General features: G+C 43.1%; 1 protein-coding gene across 1 annotated transcript in view; it reads right to left on the minus strand.

Moving 5' to 3' along the window:
* The window catches only part of MAD1L1 (mitotic arrest deficient 1 like 1), a 344432-nt gene that overhangs the window by 156715 nt on the left and 162735 nt on the right, over positions 1-24982 (minus strand). Inside the window, exons 13-14 of the mRNA XM_027878245.1 lie at positions 22162-22218; positions 4338-4426 (exon numbers count right to left, since the gene is read on the minus strand). Coding sequence (XP_027734046.1) covers positions 4338-4426; positions 22162-22218 — 146 coding nt within the window. The remainder of the gene's footprint in view (positions 1-4337; positions 4427-22161; positions 22219-24982) is intronic.

Raw genomic sequence — 24982 nt, forward strand, 5'->3', positions numbered from 1 at the left:
GCAGAGTACAGAGAGATCTGGGTGCAGCACAGTCATCTACCAGCCCCGTGTTTAGCCCAGAATGAATCCTAGAATAGTTTGGGTCAGAAGGAAACTTGAAGATCATCCAGTTCTACCCCTGCCACAGGCAGGGACACTTTCCACTACATCAGGCTGCTCCAAGCCCCATCCAACCTGGTCTTGAATGCTGGTGCCTATTCTAAAAGCAGCCTTGTAGCACAAGAAAGGAAGAAACATCAGCTACTTTCCGAAAAACTGACATCATTCTCAACTTTTGTGATACAAGGAAAAAGAAACATTTGATTTAATCTCTGGAGAATTCACGAATTTCTCCATACAGGGTTTTGAAAACATAAAATATTTACACTCTGGCAAAGATCTCTTCACATTTCTCGAAGACTTTTCTTGCATCAGATACAGACAGCTTAACCCAGAGTTGATGGCTCCACAGGTACATGGTAATTTAAAGACACATCCACAACCTTTCAGAAAATCAGATTCAGTGCAAGAATACAGATTCACTGGCATTTGCTCAGACTTGTGGATTTTCCCACTTTTAAAAGCTGAGCTTTATATTGGCTACACTGTGTGTTTCATTATCTCAAATTAGAAGAGGGAACAAGCAGGAAGAAAAAAAAAAAAAATCAAAACACAACCTACAGCTTCAGGTCTCCTGAAATGACACTTGTGAGAATCAGAGACATCCCAACATATGTGTTCAGCCTGTATAAAAACTGAGATTGTGAGACAAGGTTGCTCCTATTTTAGAAAGGAAAAAGAGGGGGGGAATCTGTTTGATCTTCAACAGCATCTAGGCACTCCAAAAGTCTCTCTCAGTCCAGAGCTTTTCAGTGGAGTTAACTGGTGAGAACTGTTCCCCATCACCCTTTTATCTTCATTTTATTCGTTTTTAATGCTCTCAGCTGTGTTATGTGATTGCCTGTGGAGCAATGTGGGTATCACCAACAGGGACATGTCTCACTGAGGCCCCATCTGCAAAGAGGACATGGCCATGTGGAAAAGCTATTGCTGAACAGGAAACTATTGAATGGAGCAGAAAATGTATGTGTTGGGAAGACGCTATTAAGGGATCCAGATGGCATTGAGATGGTGTTAGGAGCAGAGCAGACAGAATTCCAGCAAGTGTGACTAATGGGCATTGGCAAGGACATGAATTTCTTTTGAATTACTGTAACTCTACCCAGTCACTAAATCCACAGAAAACATTTAGGATTTACTGGGGTTGCTGTCTGACAGCAGAAGGGAAAAGTTCAGATTTGTTCCAGCTGAAAGGGTCCTTCAGCTGTCGTCACTTAAGTCTTTGGTGAAGTTCTTTTCAAATATATTCCTTTTATTTATAGATTATGAAATACTAGTTCCTGCACAGTTACACCTTCCCTCTAAAAGGTGCTAATGTCCAAATGCTCCCACAGTGCAGGAAGTCAACAGGTTGACCACTGTTTCTTTTCATAGGATCTGCAGAATATAAACAAATATGATTTCAGAGGGAGCTGCAAAAAGTGTGAGAAATGGCAGCATTAGCACTGGCTTTTATTGTCTCTTCAGAAACGATGATGCTGGGAGAGAGTTTCACATTTAAAGTTATAAAAGGTCTGACGAAAGAGAACTCTGTTCTCAAGAGAAGGAGGAAAAACTGATAAAGTCTTTCAAGTTTCTGGCTGAAAATTTACTTTCCATACTAAAGAAAAATGAGACAAAAGATATATTTCTAAAAGCTCTCATTCACTCACAGGGGTGAATACAGATTCAAAGGATTAATATGGATTTTTTTTTTTTCTCCTTTATGTCTCTCCTGCTTTTGTTTTCAGAAATTAGCTCCTAACTATGGGGTCTATATGGAAATGCCTGGAGGCTCAGTCCAGTCCTCTTCTGCAGACTCCCCTCTCTGGCTTCTGCTGGTTTTCCTTTGTTTTTCACATTCCTCAGGAGAGCAGTTAATGGGAGAGTCTGGGCTCACTGTGCTGTAGGTTATGTGGTTTCAAAGACCACAATAAAATACAAAAATGGAAATAACTCCCTCATAAGATGTGGCATTTCTTTCCCCACTTTACAATCTGGAATTTTGCATTCTTCCCCCCATTTTCTCCCAGAATTAGTTTCTGGCAGTGGTCTGTAGAAGAAAGAAGCAACAGTGGAGCTTGTGTTGTTCACTTCTTAGCAGCTACGTAACATCGAGTAAACTGATCCTCTTGAGGCCCAGAGGATGCAAGAGGAAGATGAGCACAGCAGATCTAATCCCTTCCCGTTCTGATGCCTGTTCTCCTCCAAACCCCTTCTGTTCTTTAATCACAGCTACCCACTTCACCGCTGCTGTACAGGGAGGACACATCCAGCCAAGCCACAGTAAGTGTTCTGATGTGGATCACAGCACATCACTCCTGAACCCCAAAGGGCTGGGAGAGGATACTGATTGATTTTGTGTTCCTTTGAGAACGAGCCTCTTCTATGAAGAAAGAACCTGTTCAGTTCAGAGGGGCAGAGCCAGACATCTCCATCCCCAATGCCAAGAGCCTGCCACAGCATGGAGTGATCCTGGACTATGTGGCAATCCAGCTGTTTTCCCCTACACATGCTGTCCCTGAAGCCGCTCAATTAACAGATGGCAAATGCTGTTCAGGGAAGATGAACACAAAATAACGAGCCTTGGAGGGGAAAATAAAGAGACTGAACATCTCCTAGATGAAAGGGTGCTGCAGCAATACCATCCAGGGAGGAAGAGACTGAGGAGCTCCTGTAGAGGAGCTTGCAGGTCCTCTGCAAACCTGCAGCTCCCAGAAGACAGCAAACAGGCTGCTGGCTTTGCTGATACACAAGCATGTTATTAATCAGGAATGACGGGTTTAATGTTGCCAAGGAGGTGCTGAATACTCCTGCAGCAGTGCAAACCTCAGGTTTCAGAGGGTCCACTGTGCCTTAGCAAGGAAAAAACTGAATGAGCTAACAAACCTCCACAACAGGGAAAACCCAGGGGAGACAGGTTTATCTCCCTGAAAAAGGGAAGCCACAGTGTGCTATCCTTTACCAGAACTCAAACATATCATAGAATAAAAAAAGGAGATGTATGCCTTGGGCCTCCAGAACCATTAAAGCACCTTGAGGGAACTATAGGAGTGAGTCCCTAAGATTAGGTGTGCAGCCCTAAAACGTATTGGAATAGCTTAGCTGAACATGTGTTATTTTCAAACACCTCCCTCCTGCCATGGAACTGGGCTTTCAAAGCCATAAAACAAGCTCCAGAGGCAAAGCACAAGAGCAAAGTCATAACATATAGGCCAGTAATTTCTGCTTTCTGCCGGATTCTGCTTGCTGCAAAACCTTGCTTTCAGTCCTACGAGGCAGTCACGCTTTATTGTGATGGAGCTGAAAATATAAAAGAATTAAGAAGTAAAACTCCAGCCAAAGTCTTACATCAGCTGAGAATAAAAAACTCAGCCTGTCAAGATCTGATTTTCTCAGCTTAAATAAAAGGAACTTTATTAAACATTTAGAAACAGATGAAGTTTTCTGTTCTCAGTATTTATTGTGTCACCTGCTTTGCAGTGGAAGCCATAAATGCTTCAATAAATACATGGAAAGGTTGTCTAGCTTCACTGTGGCTTTTGTAAATGCTCATGTATCCTCTGCTGAAATGCTGTTTTGTAACTTCTCTTTCACTGAATCACAACAGGTACCTCTCTGCCAATGCACAAGGGGAAACATCCCTCTTTTATCTCCAGTGCTACACATGCATCAGGAGTACAAAAGCTGGATTCTAAACCTCTTCACACACATGCCAACAGATCCTGTATTTACAGTCGAGATTTAGTCAAAACAAGAAACAAACAGCAGTGCTGTTTCCACAGGAAAGGAAGTCAACAGGGGGAATAGTGATGCAAGAGCCAGTCTTATGAATTAACTGACAGCAGGAGACCCCAAACATTAAAAGAGAAGAGCCTGAAGCCCCCACAAGATAGCAAAGCTTATAAAATACCTAAATGCTGAACAAATCAGGAGCTGAGGGTTTCTGTTAATGCCTCATGGATTTCTCATGTCCATAAAAGCTGGTGAGAAAGTAAAAAGTGTGCTTGGGAAAAGAGCATTCCACTTCAGGAACACACAGAAAATATGTTCTGATCAATGCTACCACAAGGCAGCCTATGAACACAGGCAGTCTGCAAACATACACTTCATGCACTGTAGGTCCTGTACATGGTGCTCTGCCTACCACGAGATGACAATAACCAGAGCAGGCAGTGAAACTACCCTGGGCATTTCCCTTCTCATTAGTTCCACTAAAAACAGCAGAACCTGCTCGGCCTTCCCCTCGTTTTGCCTACCTGAGCATGTCCACCTCCTCCTTGGTGATGACAGTGCTCTGCTCAGCTGTGCACTGCTGAGACTTCAGGACCTTCATCTCCACCTCCAGCTGCAGAAGAGAAAAGGTGTTAGTTCCTCCAGCACTAGCAAGGGGTACACACGAACAGCAAAGGGGTACACACAGACATCCATCAGAATATGGACGTGAAGCACAACTTCTCCCATGTTGAATGGCAAAGCCTCAGTTAACCCTGCTTCCCTTTACAATCCCTTCTGCTTTCTCCAGTATCTTCTCTAAGGTAGATGAGGCACAGAAAGTTGACTTTTAGCAGCAAAGCTTCTGCTTCTCTTACAGGTATTTCCCCTATCCCCATGGATAATGGGATGCAGAAAAGCTCGTTGGTACCTGAGATTCAGTATTGACAGTTCAACCTCATTTAGCCTCAGTTCCTCCCCAGAAGAAATGAAACACAGGATTACACTGTCTTTTCCAGGACAACTCAAAGACACATACACTGAATCCAAAAGACTGGGGAATATTTCCAGCCCTTTCCAATATACACTTCTAGCTCTAGCTGCTAGGGTTGCTCTGGTTGAACAAACAATTAAGAATACTTTCTGCCTCTGGCCTTGTTTGGGAAAGGACTCACAAGAAAGTACTTCGAAACTCTACAGACATGAGAACTTCTTACCCAGACTCTCCCATTCCCAGGCTCCCTGACTTATAGCAATCTGGATCCCTAATTCAGCAATCAAGACAACGCGCAAACTGATAAACTCCATATGTTACTTGTTTCCAAACCCCTTAGAAAGTGATTTATTATGAAGTGTAAAGCAGAGACAAACTACCTAGAGGATACTCAAACTTCTGTTCCAGCACCTTCTCCCAGCATAGACCTTCCTCACACTCATCCTTGAGAGTCTGGACTTCCTTTTGTCATCTGTCTTTTACCACCTGGTGGCTAATTCCCCTAATAAATCTATTGACAGAAACTATATTTTTCACTCAGGAGGAAAATAATAAGCAACCCAGACTTAATTATAGATGCAAAACTTATGACCACAGAGAGTTCAGTGCTCAAAATCAGGAAAGTAATCCATTAATTCACCATTCCCTGCAACAGCACAGATTAGACTTGCAGAGCAAAATCACACTGCAATGGCAAACTTGTGCAAGCTTCTTGCAGAAGCTCCTCAATTTTATAAGGAAAAGGAGCATCTTGACACAGGTAGTCATATTGCTCAGCCAGAACTGAAATTCTGACATACTGCCTCTTCACCCTTCCATGCTTACCAGAAGAGACAGGTAGAGCAAGGCAGAACTGTTAGCAGGAAAGACAGAAAAGGAATGGTTGGATTATTCTCCCTCCCCTTTCTGACACCACAGGAACAGAGCAGACAAGAGAGAGGGTCGAAAAGATGTTTTAACCAAATTTCCCACAGGCACCCTGAAGCCCTGCATTCTCCCCCTGCCTGTCAAAAAACATCCAGGAATAAAAAATAAGCAAAGGCCCACCTGCATCATCAGGCTGTACAAATGTTAATGTATATTAGTTGCCTGATAAGATTATCACAGCCAGAAATGCTTCCCTCAATTTTCTGATTACTGAGCTTATCTCTCCCAGCTCAGCCCATCACAGATGGCTGGGGATAAAGCAAGCACACCAGATAATTCCAGGAATGTGAATAAAAGGTACCGGGATGAAGAGCAGGCTTCAATTCCAACCTTCTTCTAGCAGGAAAACACTCATTATCCTTCCTGTTTCCCGTGCCTGCTGAAGCCTGGATGTGTTTGCTATTTAGGAGTTTTGGGCTGCTTTCTGGGGTGTGTGAGGACAGCATCTGAAGATGGAAAGGCTGGTGAGTACGTTATTTATCACCGGCTAAGCCTCAAGTCCTGCTGCCACCTGCTCACCTGCACGAGCAGATAAATCACAGCCGCCTTCCCGGGGGAGGAGGGACAGAGGGGTGGGCGAGTGATCTGCTGTGATTTGGGGTCTCCTGCATTGGCTGCACAGAGAGGGAAAAAATGGAGTGTGTAATGGGCAAAGGAGACGGGAGAGTGAATGCACACAAGCTCGAGTGAGCACTGCCGTGGGGTGTCAGCGCAGGTCTCGCCTGATGCCCAGTGGTGACAAATGAGTGCCAGCTACGCTCGGCGAGGCAGGGTGAGATTCTGCTGGGTTTCTAAGAATAAGCTGTTGAAGGAGAACAAGCAAGGAAGGGCACACGGACTGTAAGGGCATTTCATGTCATTTCTGTGTCCTCCCAGTTTTCATGCACCAAAAGTACCTGGACGGAAAATCTGATGTGCCCCAGGCGAGATGGGAGAGGAGGGCACAGTGATCTCACTGCAGATGAAACTGGCTCGAGCAGTGAGATGTTGACATGGACCTGCTTCCCAGAACTAGGATTAAAACTACTTTGTGCCACAGGAAATTACTGCCATTCAAAACTCACTAACCACCTATGAAAAAAGAAAGTAAAACAGCTAATGTATTAAATCTTTCATTCAGAAGATGCTGTTTATTTTAATTGTTAGGGTTTCATCCCTAAAAAAGGTTAGAGGAAATCATCCCTTACTGCCAATCTCACAGAAGCTACTAAAAATGTTATTTATGTCCTCTCCAGGACAAAAACATTAGTTGAGATGAGATGGAGTGGCTTATTGCTGGGATCCAATTCTGCTTTTGTGAAGATAACACACTGCAGGAAAATAGGTCTTCACAAAACAGGAATGAAGAGAATGGCAAAATCAAGCAAAAAATAAAGAATCCGTTGATGAAGCCTAAGAGGTGAGGAGGTTCCTGAGATCATTCCCTTTGACACAGCCCAAGGATAGCTCCAGGACTGGGTGATGAGCATGAAACAATTCACCACAGTGGCAGTTTGTCCATTCCTGTCTGCATGTCCTCTCAGTATCTGTACCAAGAAAAGGATAAGGAGAGGAAGAGCCAAACCCCTCCTGCTGTTTTCTCTGCTTAATTCCCAATTTCCTCAATTAATTTCCAGTCCTGGTCTCTCTTGCTCACCAGATGCCACTTTCAGCAGGCATTTTCTGCTTTTTGAATCAACTCACTATTCCTGTCTAAACTCTTCCAATTTTTATCAATAATTTTACACAACTGGCTGAGTTAAACTTTTATTACTTTGAATACATTAAACTAGGAGAAGCCATTACCCAGCAGAGAGGGGAAAAGGGCTGCTCAAATTACAGCTCACTGCTGTATTCCCCCATTCCATACCAAATGACCCAGGTCAGCCTTGGATCCTTCAGCTCTCTTTTATGTTGATCTTGTTCCTTTAACTAGCACTGACAGCAGAGAGGGAACATTGTCCCAAAATACAGCATTGCAACTCCTATCCTGGAAGCTACAAAGAGGGACCTAAGGACCTACAACATCTACAGGAGCTTTGGGGATAACATCAGGATCAGACCTTCAGCAATATCCCCACTGTACAGAACATATTAGCAACTGGAAAAGAAACTGAGCTACTATTTTAATTTTTTAAGAAGCTATCCAAGGTTTTTCTGACACTAGATAAGGCAGAATAATGAGTAATATCAGAGCCCATGACTTGTGAATAAAACACAAAAACAGACACTTAATGTTTTGAGGATATGTTGTTCTCTTCTCAGAATATACTGAGATCTCTTGCTCTCAACCTAAAATGATCTTATTTATTCTCAACCTTTTCTATTCTCTTTCACTTCACAAGAATGAATTCCAGTCCAGCTTTATTGCTCTCAATACAAAGTGATCAGGACATAGTATATAGACTAATTTTAGAATGTCCATTTCCACAAATATGCAAGTGCCCCAAAAGCTGAAATGCAAATACTTTTTCCAAAATAAGCTCTGCCATCATTATTTACCAAACGAGAAAGAGAGGAAGGAAGAGCACGGATGGAATTTCCTCTGGTGTTTAATTATATGAAATATCGTTCTTCTTTCAGCATTGCTTTTAAACCTGCCTGGACAGGATTCCAAGAAGGTGATTCTCCTCCAAGCGTTAATGACATAGCAAACACCCACAGCAGGTTAAGAAATATGTTCCTTGCCGGTTCTCTCTTCTGTAGCAATTATTTAAAGAAATATGACATGACAGGTAAAACATAAAATTATAAATCTATCTCCTGACAGCTAGATGAAACAAAACTTTACTTTAGAGACCTGATTTTCTTGGTATATTTCTGGCATTCGTCATTTCTGACCCATATTTGTCCCCTCCAAACCAAGCACCCTGAGCCTCTGCAATGCCATGGACCTGTTGTTCCTCACACTCAACTCCAGGGGGTTTCAGCACTGATGGAAACAAGCCTTTCCAGAGCATCCCAGTGCCCACTGCTGTCCACACTCCATCTTCAGAATGAGGCTTATCACAGGACAAATCAGCCCTCCCTTGACAACCACTTTTAGGAACTTCTGAAAATTTTAACACATTGCCCAATTTAATGATCAAATCTCTCTTCAGGTGCCTCATTTTGAGTAATAAAGGACTCAAAATCTCAAGTATTTCAACTCCCTGCTAAAGTAGGATTTGCATGATGAAGAAAAAGGGGCTGGTTTATTCGCCCACATCATGAACACACATTTCACAGAACACATGCTGGAGACATACAGTTATTATTTGAATAATGAGTGCATTTTAGTGAGGGGCTGATACAGCAATCTTACCCTGATGAAGTGTGTCTGCACGTCATTCAGCATTCTTGGAACTGTAAAAAGCAGGAAATGCTGAATCCATTATAAATGTCTAAAGGTTTATTTAACAATGGGCTGATGCAACATCCTTTGAAAGGCCTTCCTCAGCAAAAGGGCTGATTTCGAACGGCAGCGATAAATAGAACTGAGTCGTACGGAGCCAGCGTGGAAAGGTGAACTGAGAGGTTGTGTTTGACAACAAGTCTCAACACAACTCAGGAAGCCATTTCAAAACATAAATATTTCAAGTGTATGAAAACCAAGCAAACTTGGAAAGGAAGAATGTACACTAAAATAGACAAGAACAGAGAGAAATGGGACCCCAAGTATGACCCATACACTGAGGTTTGAGAAGAGGCAAACCAGGACCTCGATACAACAGTGATGCTATTTGTGCTTCTCTCCATAGGATGTAGCAGTGACTAAGGATCTTATTTGCCTCTCTTCCCACAAGGCAGCACAGCAAGTCTGGTATTGTCTATAAACTTACAAATCCAGCATCAGGACAGAAATCAAACATACATGAACTTCAGGGGAGTTTAATTTGGGTGTCCAGCAACGCCGCGTGGCAGTAAAACACCACGCTGAGCACTTCCAGAGATCGTTCTGGTCAGCAAAAGCAGCACCATCTCTTCCATACGCCCATCCCACTGGCATTCTGGAGGGGTGCTCGCCCAAAACACCTGCAGAGAAGCACCCATGGGGAGAACTAAGCCTCACCAGATTTCTTAGTGAAATTTACTCTTCTTCAAAAAGTAGGACAATACTTGCAAACCAAAGTATTACTTGCCATTTAGAAACAGGCTAAGCAGCCCGGGATTAGTTGGTACATTTTCTGAGGAAAATTAATCCTTGATGCCATTGTGAAACAAAAGCAATAAAGCCAAAGAAAATCAGATATTCAATAAAAAATGGTTTAGAACTACCTATTTCCCACTTGGCTGAGGCAAAAAAATACATTTTTTTTTTCTCTTGAAAGGCAAAGGCTGGCTGGATCAGAGTCGCCAGTCTCTATGGGTTCCACCATCTGTAACAAACTTGCTGTGCTTTTATCACTGAGAAGACAGGGCTAGGAGCAACCTTTCAGCAAACACTTCCCTAAAAATGTACTCATACATATATATTATTGTAGATACAAGCACACTGGGAAATGGACATATGCTGACTTCTGCTTCTCTCCAATACAGTCTGGATTGTGGCTTTTCTCCTCCTGTTGCAGTAAAAAGAGAGCAATTTTTCAAATTTATACCAAATGTCATTCTATTTCATTTCCAAATATAATCTCCCAGAGAGAAGGTTCGCTTGCCCTATTTCCATTCTCTAAAGTTAATACACAAATTTATATTCCTTTCTCCCACTCGCTCTCCTAAATTAAGAGGTGTAATTACTAGGAACGCTTGCTATAAACGAATAAAGTGCCAAGGGAGAAGGAGCTGTCAGCACTGGACATCTGCAGCAGCCACCCTCCTCTCTCTCCCATCCCTGGAGGATCCTGCTTATGAGGCAGTTTCTGTCTTTCCCATTAGCAGGGGTAGCTCACACACAGGAGCAGACGACAGCCCCTCCCTTTCCAGGCAGGACAATCATAAGGAAAAAAATTACAAAATTAACTTCAGCCTGCCCAGGAGCCTGGCATGGGTGATTCCTCCCCAACCCACCTTTTGCCTCTCCCCAGTCCTGCTGACCTCTCGGGCGATGTCAGAGTTCCTTAACGACAGTGGAGAAATGCAGATCTGCGATCTAAAAATTCAGTGCCAGTCTCATCCCTCACCCCCCTCCCCATCTCCAGCACCCTCTCCAAAGGAAGATTGATTATTATAATCAGACTTAGCTCTGACACAGCATTTGCATTTTCAAAGCACAGCATAGTCATTAACTAATTCATCTATCCCAAGGGAGCCCTAACGAGCGTTCACCTCTCCCCTCTGATTCCCAATCTGCAGGCAGCCCACAGCTTTCCTTCCAACACCTCCCCTTCACATTGTGTGGCACCAGCACAACTTGGTGAAACTCCAGACGGGCTCAGTGAGCCAAACTCAGCCCTTCTGCAAAGGAACAAGAGGAAGAATGCACAGACACCCTATTTAAACCAGTTACCCCGGGGTTTTCCATGTGTAATCACAGTGGTACAGGCTATTACTGGAAAACAGTTTGTTCTGCAAAATAAGGCAAATGCCACAGGGGGCTCAAAATTACCACACTCCTGTATGAGCAGCATCAACCACGAGCCTAAGCTGCCAGCCCACTTGTAAGCATGTAAAGAAGAGATCCTCATCATATCACACCCTCCAAAGCCTCAGCCTCCTCCTGCACAGCCCATCCAACAATATCTTCCCCAAACCCCTCAACACACCCTTACCCCAAGACTCAGCCTCCTGCCCCTCTCTAATACCTTGTCACATCCCAACACCACCAGATGCTGATTTTCCCCACTCACCCACCCCCCTCGGTTCATCTATTCCAAGATTAGCTCAGCTGGTTAGAGCCTGGTGCCAATAACCCCTAGACTGTAGGTTCAATCACTGTATGGGCCATTCACTTAAGAGTTGGACTTGATGATTCCTGTGGGTCACTTCCAACTCAGAATATTCTCTGGATCTTGCCCCTGCAACATGATCAAGGGGGTATGGGTGGTGGAGGTGGAACAAGATGATCTTCAAGGTCCCGTCCAACCCAAACCATTCTATGATTCTTTTTTCATAGGTGGGGAATTACATGGTGAATACACAAAACACACAGCTGCTCTGGAGGGAGCCTGTTCCTCTGTTTTGAGGACAGATGCTCTGCTGGTGCTACAGCACATCTGGAGGCAACTGCCCTGGGCCCCAGCACAGACCCCGTGACAACAGTGCAACACCAGTCATCACATGGGTAACAACAGTTTTGTCTTCATCTTTGTCCCCAACTATATGCTGTATTTATTTCTTTTTGGTAGCCTGGAATGGGGTGCAAGACCTGAGTTTGGAAATGAACAACTACAGGACGTTTCAGCAGGATGGAAGCTGCCTCAGAGCCCAACATGAACAACTTCACAGGCAAGAAAAGCAAACGTCTTGTGCAAGAGACACATCAAGTAAGGGAACTGGAGATGTTAATTTAAACCTATGAGTTTATTCAAGTATAATTACATATTTCAACCCTCACTCCGAGAAAGGAGCAGACAAGGAATCTCTTCCTCTCAGCCTGCCGTGCCCACGCTCCCAGGCGCTGCTGGGAGACCTCACTGCCACTGCGTGATGGCAAAACACCTTGACAGCTTCACGTCCAAACCCCCTCTCTTTGCTCTAACAGCTCATTCTGAAGAAGGATCACCTAATTTCCATGTTCATTCAGCTCAGAGCTCTCTGCTGTTATCAGCCTCGCTCCACCACTTTCACCAGTGTGTAGACGACTGTTTCCTTTAATTACTACCGAAAGCTCCTCCCAACCAGGGAGAGCAAAACAGCTGGTGTCCACTGAGAGAAGGAAACTCTGGAGTAATTAGCCTTAACTGCCTGACACCTCCTACCCATTACTCCTGGTTAGAACAGCAAAACACAGAGTAAGACTCTCTTTAGGGAACCTGTCAAGGTGCCAGACTGAATGTGCCGCTTCCCTGCCCAGTGCGGCCGTGGCACAAGCGCAATGGAGTTGTTTGCTCCCAAGAAGAGCATCACACAGGGCGTTTCTTTCATGCAGGAGTAGGCATTTTTGCTAGAATGAAGTCTTGTAGCAGCTGTAATTCACAGGGAAAGCAACAAATAAATCTGCAAAGATGTCATACCTCCTTCGTACAAAGTCTGAATACAGTTTGTTTCCTGAAAATATAGCCTCGAGGAGTTTCCGGAGCACTCACTCAACAACTCTCATCAAACAGGAGCTTGTAATCCCACCTCTCACTCTCCCCTTTAGTTTGCTTGTTGAAAAATCATCATATAATAACCAGTCAGAGAAGAATCTATGTAGTTACCAAGCACCTAGGAAGATCAAAGAGAAAAGAGGAATCCAACATCCGTTTTTGTTCCTTTGTTTTCTAACATGAATACAGTGGAATCAATCCTGCTTAATACTGCAAGAAAGCAGAGGAGCCTTCACTGAGTGCTAAACTTGAAAATTGAACTTAATCTTCTTTCTCTGACTCACATGGAACAGCACACAGCCTGTACTTTGACACGCTTTTAGGAACAGCTCTCTCGCTCCCACTGCAGCTCCAGCCCAATTTTGCAGTTCACTACAGCTGGGAGCACTGTTTTCTGGCATGTCTTGGCAGGGAGAGGGAGGGTCAGCCGGGCTTGCTGCTCAAGGTGCTTTCTTAACTCCCAGAGATGGGAAATAGGAGGATGAGGCAAGGGATCCAGCTATGGAAAAGCAGCAGCTCTCCTGACAGAGCCTCCCAGATGCCTTCAGGGAAGGAGCAGAACCTTTGAGGAGTCTTGTTCCCCAAATCCTGCCCAAAAAACAGGCTAAAAAGAGCAAGTTTAAAGCTGTCTACCCAAATGACCCATCCTGTGGTCCACCTGTGACAAAAAGCAGGGTGTTTTTCATGTGCCAAAAGTGAGAAATCTCTCTCCTCATGCCAAAACCCAAAGGTTACAGGACCCTGCCAAGACTGCTCTGCCCCTTTCAGCCTCTCAGGATGACGCCTGTGCTGCCCTTCAGTTGCCAGCAGCAGTCACAGAACAAAAGGTAAACAGCAATTCCCTCTCAAATACCGCATGTTCAGTTCTGGTGCCAAAGTAGCAGCCTGGCATTTTAACCTTTGGTGAACATGTTCTTGCTGCCACCAGTAATAAACTCCGAGGTCCAGCTCAGAGGGAAGGTGTAATAGATGTGCAGGGATGACATTAGCACTGAACACAGCATCAACAGGACAGGGCCTGGCAGGAGCTCGATTTTATACAGCCAGTCTTCGGAGGTTAATGAAATATTCATAAATAAGTTAAAATTCTCCTGACAAGCTGGATCCTGTAATACAACAAAGAGTTGTCAGCCTCAATTAAGCGATTCCAAAGAGGCAAGACTCTGCCATTCATTATTTACCAAGAGGTCACAGGAAAAATTCTGCTCTATGATCCTCTCGTCCCTGTGGATAAATTGGGTTTTGCAGCTCGTGCTGGAGGACTCTGCTGCCCTGAAAGACCCCAGCCTGCCATGGTTACTACCTACCCCCAGCATCCATCAGCCAAAGGCAAGAAACACTGGGAACGAGCTCTTCTAAAGGCACCGAGACACAATAAGATCGGAAGCAAATAATGCAGCAAGCTGATTAAGCTGTCAATATAAGGAGTAAGTCTTGAAACTTCCTTTTTTTTAAGCCTTTATCTCCCTTTTTGTACACACAAAGCCAGCCCCAGGCAAGTAGAAAAGTATCCAGCAACCTTTGATCTGCAGGCACATTCTCTGAACATGCCCTTGATGCCCCCCCAGATCCCATAGCTAGAGAACTTCACATCCCTCTTCATGTTCAGGACAAACTGTGCCTACAGAATTGGATTTCTTGGATCAGATCTCTCCGGATGGTCCTTTTCTGATGCATGCAAGACTTCCCAGGACTGTGAAAACAGAAGGAAACCAGTCTCTATCCTTGTCATATGGAAGTTGGAAATAAATTACTGCTAGAAATGAATTACTACTGTTCAACAGCTTCAAGTCTTTCTTTCCCTCTCTGGACATGTACTGGAAGCATGTTTTGCTTCTACAGCTTCTCCAAGCTGCCTTTTAGGCAAGCTAAAAGATCATAAATGCTGGAATCCAAGACGTATCCTGGACCTCTGACCTGGCTTTCTCAAAGTGTTGAACATAACATGTAGCCCCTACACTCTCCAGGTAATTTTATCTCCACTAAATTGAACCATGCGAGTCTGAGGTAGCCCATACATTTCTTACAGGCTCTGTGAAGATGAATGGAGCCAAGAAAACACAATACTCACATGACTATTAAATATGTCCTTTGTGTCTCAAGGCTGTGCCTACTGTAATAAAGCCTCTGATGATATCCCCATCCCATTCTCATTCAATTAAGTAACTCAGTGTAATTCAGATTTTAGTGACAACAGTGACACCGACAAGGATCACTCCAGCTGTAGCAGAGCACCATCCTCTGCACAGGAAAATGATCCATCTCCCCAGTCCTTGCTGGGTTTTAGGGGTACTCCAAATGATGGGCTGGGAATGGGATCAACGTCAGTGCGTCCCATCTGAGCTGGAACTGCTGTTCAGGTTTGTTCCTCAAAATCCATCAGTACCTGTCCCACAGGGAGCCAGAGGGAGGAGCAGCAGTAAGGTAGCTCTCCACTTCAGGTAGCCACGTTTCTTCCTTCTGACAGCCCTAACCCCATGTCAGCTCTTACCGCCTTTGAACAGCAAATGAAAACAGCCCTGCTGAAACCAACCGGTGCTGCCGAGTTCCATAAAACTTTCACGTTAATGGATCCAGCAGCAGGTTCATTTGGGTAATGGGACTTTTAAACAGACCGTTTATTTCTTTTTAATTTGAAGGGAATGTACTTTTTGATCCCATGTGCCCGGCTAGACTTTTAAACCAGAGATAAACCACAAGAATTGACTCACTAAGTCTCTTCTTGTAACCTAATTAAAATAGCACTGAAATACTAATGTGGAGAAGTGTGATGTGCTGGTCACCTCTCCAGTTTACAGGCAGTATGTCAGCACTCAGCCACCAGAATTCCAAAGCTTCCTCCACGCTGCTTTGCCCATAGTCACGTGCAACAGATGCTTCTGACAGTGCCACAGTTTTGTGTGGTGAACGAGAATTTTCCAAGAGGGAATGTGCAGCAGGTGCAACACCAATTGAGGCCATTCATCATTCCCTGCGCTAAGAGAGGGGGGAAAAAAAGTAATCCTGCCTGTTCCTCAGAGCTCACTGTATTCCTACACAGTGGGGAATAGCAAGGATCTGTTTTAATGTACTTGTTTACAACAGGCACTGAGAGAGAGCTCTCTAAGAAAGGGGAAAGGAGATGAGTAAGTACTCCCATCCCACTGTTGAGGGTTCACTCCACCTTCAGAACCAAAGCTCCACAGTAAAAACATGGGGAGAAAATTTAAAGTAGGGCATCAGTGACTCCTGTACATTCACCCCCCTCTTCCAACAACTCCCATTCTGAATTAACAAGATCATACAATACAGTGAAGAACAATACAAACACTGTGAAGTATATGCACAACAAACAAGGAACTAAAGGTTCTGCTGAAGTCAAACTACCTGATAGAAAAAATGTCTCAGACATATTCGAAGCAAAAATAATTCACTGAAGAGCTTGGGTCAAAAAATATAAATGCATGAGCACAGTTCCTGATGGCACAGAGCAGGGAGGCTTTATCACAGAAGGGCATAAACTGATCAGAAAGAGTAAGGAAGGAAGGAACAGAAGGAAGAGCACAGAATTGAAGTGTCATAGTGCAAGTCACACAACAGCTGGAATCTCCCCTACAAACTGAGTCTTCCTCAGTCAGAAACTAGAGAGGAGGACAAAGAGTAGGGGAGATAAACTGATCCCAGGATGAACATCAGTACCATGTGGCAGTGGAAACGAGTGATATCCTGGATACAGCTCAGCCCTTCCATCACAGATGGAAGAGGCACCTGCCTGTATCCCCTGCTTCCGTAGAAGATACTTTTGTATAAGATACTGCTGGAACATCACCTGGAATGATGTGACTTATCTTCAAAGGAGACACAGAAAAACGGGAAGAGATTTAAAGAGAGCTGCAGGATTCATGAGGAGCCTGAAGAGCCTGTTTTAAGAGAAGACTGCAAGAGCTTGATTTGTTTAACCTAGACAAATGAAAGGCTGGGAGAGAACAATTGTTCTCTATAAATATGTCTCAGCATAAATATGAGGGAGGAAGAACAGTCATTGTAGTTTAAGGAGAACATTAGCACAAGAAAAAAATGGATATTAACTGCACATATATTTTCAGTTGGAACTGGGAAGATTTCAGCTGTCAGAGGAGTCTTTCAATGACAGTAATGGTACAAACAACCAAAGCAGTTTCAAGACAAGCTTGATAAATTTATGAACTGAGATATATGCTGCAATTGCCTCAGTTACTGAAGGACTGGACTTTATGATCTAAAAGTCCTCTTCCAGTCTTCTGTTACTATATCATTTCATTCTGGATTAACTTCTTTTGCTGTCTCTTTATAACCAGATTCATGTTTTTCAATCTGATTTGAGAACTGGATATTTCCCTAAGATTGCCTTACTAAAGCTATTCACCCTGCTCCTCAGCTGAGTGCCACGCTGCTCATCTGTCTTGGGTTTGCCAGCCTCACACCAGGTGTTAGGATAAAGTCTGTCCCAAGGGAAGGAGACTTGCTAAATCAATTCAGAAATTATGAAACACACTTTTGATAGATGGAGGCCTCCTGCACCAGTCGGTTGACTCCTTCCCCTCCCAACCTGTTGGTTCTGTGTATGTTCCAGCAAAGCTTCATTTTTATTTATAACTACCATGGTTCAGCTCTCTAATCCCACATTTAATTGCCTTCCTGTTATAGATAATACAGAGAATTTACATTTCCACTAATGAACATCACTTTTGTTCTTATGCCTGGTCTGTTGTATTTCTTGCTTTATGTTCAATAACTCTTAAACAAGAATTAAATGAGTTCTATTGGCCAGTTATCCAGGGCAGGTCTTTCTATATTAAAGTTCACGTTTTTGCTATTATCATCGTTATTACCTGCAAATTAAAATTACGGTAATAATTTTTCCATGTTGTCTTCCAGTCAACAGTTAGTTCCCAACTACATCATTCACATACAACACTCTGAGTTTATTTCCTTCACACACTCTCCTTTCTGTCTCCATTTCTTCCTCTGATAACCATCAGTGTAGGCAGTCACTGACATTTAAGTTAATCCTAAACATTATGATTTCATCAGACTGAACACATGATTTGGTTCTTTAACTATTGCTGACCTGCTGCTCCTAAATAAAGGTCTCCTGTTCTCTGCAGAGGGTTAACCAACGCTTTTCCTCAAGGCACGGGGTGTTCATTATATTCATTTTAAGGTGCCTTTATTGCTTCTGTAAGGACACTCAATTTATGCCACTCATTTGGTGACAGTTGCATTCTTGGACTTCAAATCTTCTTTACCTCCCACCCCGCTAAGCAATTCTTCTGATTCATATATCCATCCTTTTTAATCTGCTGGAGGGTGAAATATAATTTGTTCCAACGAGCAGTCTATAGATTTCAGAGCCCACATGGGCCAAGCTGTCTTTTGAAGATGAAAGTCAAAAGATACCCAGGGCACCTCAGGGCAAAGAAAATACAGGTGATGCTTTTTTAATACCAAGCTGACTTCCCTTAGGGATTAATGATGGAGAAAAAGAAATCTTGACATGAATGCCCCGTGCTACAGAACCAGACTGGAAGAAAGAGTAAGATCAGAGATCACAGCTGTTGCTTGGATGGCAACCTTGAGCCAAACAACCTCCTCCTGCCTATAAAGGGATATGAAAAAGGCAAATGGAAATTAGAAAAACAAGCACATCTTCTGCTTCCCTCCCTCAGGGAAGGAAAGAAAAATAATATAACAAACAAGAAAGCATTTCCCACAAATAATATTTTGGTGTGAGTGAAGCTTGCTCCCAGCTTTAGGCCAGTAGAGCACTAAACTAACATCCCATAAGAAATAAGATCCTGGGACTACAGAACAGGGAGCCATATGTGTGAACTCTCTGAGACATCTCCTGGCACATCCTGAAGATACAGACACTAGAGCACCAGCCCCAATAAAGAAAACACTTCCAGGGCTGATAAAATTGTCAGAAAAGTAAACATGCATAAGAAAACATTGCAGGAAAGAAGTGTGCTTAGGCACCAAAAAAAAAATACACAATAAAAAACATTCAGCAAATAAAAGAGACAAACCCCACAGATCTGTGAGACAGCCCAGTGATCTGAGCCCTATCAGAGTGGTGACTCTGTTATGTGTCACCTCTCAGAAGACTGGGCAGGCACTGTTCCCTTACAGTGGGAAAACAAACTGTGAATAAAGAAAAATAAATAAGTGAAGGGTTAGAGGGAGAGGAAAATCAAAGTTCCGTTGTTAATTACACAGCACAATGATAAGGGTAATTTTTCTTAAATCAAAAAATAAATTCTAGGTTCAAGTTCCCTGAAGGATATAAAATATTAGAGGATTTTTTATGGCTGTAATCACAAACTCATTTCTCCAGCCACTACTGGCCGTGTCTAATTAGGGCAAAGTATGTTAATGATACAGCAGCACAGCCCAGAGACGTCTTCAGTTGCAATATTAATTGCATTTAGGGAAAGAAGCATGAATTGTGCTTATACAAGCTAATTAGTATGGGTTTGCTAATTAATACTGGAAAGTCAAACTGCCTTTGTCTTGTCAACTGCAATTAACTGAAGATGTTTAAATTTCTTTTTTTTTTTTTGTTTCTCCAGTAGCACACTCAGTTTTAGTTGACAAGCAATGAAATCCCAGGCTGGAGTAATCCATGACAGTCCATCCCATTTTCCTTTAGCAGGACCTTGTGCCCCAGCCTGGCACTGTGCCCTCCATAGCACACACCACCCTTTGTTTCATATTGTCCCCCAGGGACACAATTCCCTAAGCCAGGGCCTTCTCCTCCAAGGACACAGAGCCTGCAGATCCAGTTTTATTGAGGCCACGGTCCTATCAGATTTATCCCACAAGTATTTTACTTTTAAATATTGCTGTGTAAAGAGTGAATTATTTACCAAGGCATCTGAGATGCCCCCACTGCACACAAGGAAGACATCAAACTCCTCAGTGAGATGCAAACAGCCAGTTCAGCAGCCCCACAGCACATCCCTTCATTTCCAGTGCCTGGGGAGGGGGGCAAAGCCATCAGTTCTTTTCAGGGTGGCAGCAGAGATGTCACCTGCACAGAGGTTCATCCCAGTAGCAGCCCAAAGACTGTATGATAGCACCTGACAGGTGTTTATTCCATTTCACTTAGAGCCATAGGCCTGTCTGCAGAAGAGCTGATGAAAAGCAATACCCACATCTGTCAGCACCCAGATCAGGGGGAGCTCTTCTGCACCTGCAGCCACAGACAGCATCAAAGTGAGGCTGGAGGCTCACAGGTAAAAGGCAGGAAAAAGGAAGGTGAGATGCCAGGAATCCAAACCAGGCAAATAATTTTGCTGAAGTGTCACATTTAAAGGAATCTGAAAATAAGGTCATCCAGGTGAGACATTGATCTGGAGTGGGGGGGGAACCCACATAAAGAACATTTTGCTGGACAGCAGGGAGGAGAGGGGGGCTGATGGTATATCCACAGGAACCCTTGGGCAGGCAGCTCCAGCACAGCCCCACCCAAAGGGGACATACCTCTGTCTCTGTCAACACTGTAGAAGACATAGAGTGACATAACTTTCCCTACAAGGGAGATTTCAACTGAGGATGCAGGAGAATCATCCACCACCAGTGAAAAGAAAGCACTATACTGCCAGATTTTCCCTCAAAAGGGAAAAGGGGGTGGGGGGGAATATCTCTCTTCCCCTCTATGAAGCAATTTCCCTGTATTTACTGAACGAAATTCAAACTGCTGAATACAGCCCACACCTCACAATCTGCAATCCATCGTCTAAAGCACCACAGAAGACAGCCTGTTCATGGGAGGTTGATGTAAACTTTACTGGAAGATCACAAGACCTGCAGTTTTCCACAGAGAAACCCTTGGGAACAGGCAGCAAACACTGACTGCTGCTTTATCCTCTGCTGATGGTTGTTGCACAACACCAATTAATGCTTTAATGCTGGAAGTTCCAGTTTCTCCAGCTCTCTGCTAGATTGTTTAACACAACAAATTTTTGAAGGCAAACAAGCAACTCGAAATCCAGGCTTAATGAGCCCAAAAGAAAAATCTCTGAAATGTTTAAAAAAACCCCAAAGCATCAGAACATTAAAAACACAACAGCAAGTTTTTCCTCTGATACGTCCAGATGCAAAATTGATTGTATAGAATTTGAAACCATAACAAGGCAGCACGTAAATGAGATCAGATGGTGAATAGGATTAATTCAGTTTTCTTTGGAAGTATCAGTGGTGACCTGCATCACCACAGAAAGCAGCTGGGCATACAAAAATGTTTGCCCACAATGTGAGCCCACCCCAGAACCAGAATTAATTAACGCTCTCACTATGAAGAATCTGATGTTGAAACAGCAAGAGGCACAAACTGAAAAAAAAAAAAGATACCAACAGACGTATGGCAACCCATTAACAGCACAGCAGGGGCATGGCAGTCCTGCCCTCCAGTGCCCAGCTAGAGTTCAGCACGAGTCTAAAAAGATCCCTGTTGGAACCATAGTTTATGATTCGGATTTTAGAACAGATGTCTGTTTAGCACCTACTTACTTGCCAGTGATGCAGGCCTATTTTTTCATTAGTAATAAAATTAATCACATCTACAGAACGGGTCTCTACGTCTTGGGTACTGCTCAGGTTTTTCTTGTGACTAGAAAAAGTTGCAGGAATCCCACAATTCACCCATTAGCAAAAACAACGGTTCATGAAACTGCTTAATGCTGACACCTCATTTATTCCTGAGTATGAAGAATTGTACACAGTAGTCATGAAACTGCACATAAACTTCCCTGTCTGGTTTTGTGGCCTCTGTTCTTTTTGGTCCTTGAGGAAAGTGCCAATAAAATAGACAAACCCAGCAGAAAATTAACAAGATACTGCAAAAAAAAAAAAATAGTTCCTGATAATTCTGTGATATCTCATCTGCTTGTCCTTTGCACACTTGGGAGTGAATCAAAGGCCCCCAAAGGAAGGAGTTAATTCAGTATGAAATGAAATGCTTGCTTCTGATCTAGAATTGCTAAAGAGAAAGGAAATTGCAAAAAAAAGGGAAGACAGGACACTAGATCTCATCCAACACTTTTTCCAGGTGAGTATGGAGACAGGGAGTGCCAAGAGTGGCAGTAACAACACAAACTTTTACAATGTTTATTTGCTATTAATTTCTGAGTATTTGGAACTGATCCATTGTTTAAATGAACTGAACTCTGCATATGTTACTGCTCTGTGAAACAATTCAAAAAATAAAATTTAAAACAAACAAACAAACAAACAAAAAAACAACACACCACACAAAACAAGCAAAAATTGAACACTTACCATCTCTGCTCTTTGCTTGTGGTTTCCCACTTCTTCCAGAACCTGAGACAGCTGAGCCTTCAAGACAGAAAAAAATTAGAAAATTAAGTCTAGGATGCAATTTTGGAAGTTTTATAAGACTGTATCCTGTCACACCAGCCCCCAGTCCCCTCCCCCCCCCCGACCACCAAAGACACTGGGACTTTTGGAAAGGAATTGTAAGTGTTGGGTCTTGCTCTGTCTTATCAACATCTCATTCCAGGAGACAATCCCACAGAGCCTGTAACCTACATACACTGGAAAGAACAGGTTTACTGTAGAGAAGAATTCCAGTACATTAGCTAGCCCAAATTTCAATCCCATGGTCCAGGCAGAACTGTGCCTCCACTCCATTTCTTAGGAAGTTGCAGAAAGAGTGGTCTAAATCCCACCCCACTTTGCCAAGTTTAACTTTAGAGAAAGAAGAGGTTTGGCTCCACAGCTCCGGAAAGGAGAGAGTGTGTGTGTGTTTGAAGGTAACTTCACAGGAAATGTTCTGTTGAAGTTCTGGGGTTCAGGATTGGGTTTGAAAGCCTTCCAAACTGCTGTGGTAAAATACCAAGAAAATACGCTCTGTAACATAAACTTCCTGAATTTCTGTGAGGAAAAGATCCCAGTGCAAGGGTTTTTCTTTTTTTAAGGGGAAATCTGAAATTTAAAGAATCTCAAAACAAAGCCAGAAATATCTTCTGTTATTCCTGCGTAATTTGAGGGGAAAAAGAAACTTGACTCAGAGAAAGATCTTTCACAGAGTTTTGTTTATGAAAAAGGATTTTAAATAAAATGGGTATTTTGGAGATGGTTAAGAGAAGCCACATATAATACTTCAGTGCTATTACTTCCCACAACTTTAATTTCCCAACATTCTGCTAGCCTGCAATAAGCCTTTCTCTACTTAGCAGAAAGCCCAAAAAATAGTCACAAGTGATGACAGAGAAGCTAATTTAAAGTATGTAAACAAAGAGGAGAAATAAAAACAACTTTCCTACAAACTAATTCACATAATTTCAAACAAATATCATTAAAACCCTCTGGAGTCCCTCAAACAATCTCTCACCACACATGAAATGGGTCTTTTGAGTACCACATGCAAACCAGAGACAAACAGCAAGCAGTTTATTACAATGAAAAGGAAAACATTCAGCTCTGAAGGCTAACTGCTCCGAAATGCAAGCAAACAAAAAAATTACAGTCTTAGGGTTCAGCACAGCAGAAGTTCCATTTTGCAAACAAACAACCCAACAGTTCACAATTTCCCTGGCCCCAGAGCTCAGCGGAAACTGAAAAAGTTTCAGCTCCTTGCTGTGCAGGGCAGGGGATGATGTGACATTATTTAAGGAACAGACACTCAAATAGGATGAAAAGGGTTTTAATACAAGCCTGGGACCTGGCACAGGAGAGCGAAACACACTCATTAAACACCACAGGAGATGCCAGTCCCAACCAAAACTGGAGTGACTGGACAAGCAAGGGAAAAGAGAAACTGAAATTATCACCAAGTTTGATGCTGGAAATCAGGAAACTATAAATCTGCAGATACCTGGGAAAGATTTTTTTCCCCCTCTGCTACTGAACCAGGTACAATGACAGCAGCAGGTGGGAGCCAGGAGACAGTTGCTTGGGGAGAGTTAGAAAACATGCCCTCAGAAATGTGGTTTAGGAGAGGTGCTGGCATCAATTTTGCAAAACAGTCCAAGACCAACTGAATATTTTTGATTAAAACCTACCCCAACTTTTCTGTATATTTATTAGCCTTATCTATATGAAGACAACCTTTAGGTGGGAACCAGTAGCCTATTCTAAACCAGATATAGGAAATACTGAATTAAGGATTACATTAAAAGTTACGTATTTTCTTACAGTATCTACCATTCCTGAAGTTGAGGGTCATGTTGCTGTTCAACCTCCTGTTCACACAGACTCCTACAGAATCACAGAGTAACTCACACTGCAAAAGTGAACCCCCTCATGGCTCAATCCTCTGAGCTCTGGTGGGCACCAGGCACCCAGCCTGGATCAGCCCACCCCATTCTGCCGAGCTCTGCTCACCTTCACAGTGTAAATATTTTTCTTTGTAATATCAAGACAACAGTACCCTAAGAGCCTGTTTAACTAGATGGGTATAAGAGCATTTTAAAGTACAATACCTTGATAAAAGTCAGGAAAAAAGGATAGCAAAGACTCCAACACATTTTACTTCAGGAAGAGGCTGAAAAAAACCTTTTAGACAAGAGAGAAATAACACAAAGGGATGGGAGAAATCGAAAATACAAGTAGGAAATATGCCATAATTTATCATGGCTTGGGGAAAATAACCATTTCAAGGTGCTATGCCAGCAGAGACCCAGAGGCAAAACCTGGACAGCAAGTCCAAGCCAGCAGCATGATAACAGCAGACCAATATGATTTGGAGAAGCAATCAGATAAGAACTAAATCACAAAGTAGGTTTTCTTCACTGCATTTATTTCTAGGCAGCTCATCTCAAAGGGAAAGAGTCAGTAACTAGTGGGAATTCAGAGAGCAGCAACTAAACTTACTAGACTGCTGGAAGAAATGATTTATGAAGATTAAAAGATTTTTAAACATATGGTTTGACTACAACGCTCGCAGAAGAGCAAAAGGGACATATTTAATGCATTGAGAGCTGTTGGAGTGACACAGCTGGAGACAAGGAGGCGTTTCCAGCACAGCTGATGCTGTTGGATGCACTTGCAGTCCAGAGTGGGGACCCTCCTGCTCCCTGTCCGTGCCCACCTATACAGGCAGGTGGGGAAGCACAACACAAAGCCCAAACCTTCAGTG

Source organism: Empidonax traillii, unplaced genomic scaffold, assembly GCF_003031625.1.
Source record: "Empidonax traillii isolate 1590-97213 ecotype Southwest subspecies unplaced genomic scaffold, ASM303162v1 scaffold39:size2480183, whole genome shotgun sequence".
NCBI lineage: Eukaryota > Metazoa > Chordata > Aves > Passeriformes > Tyrannidae > Empidonax > Empidonax traillii.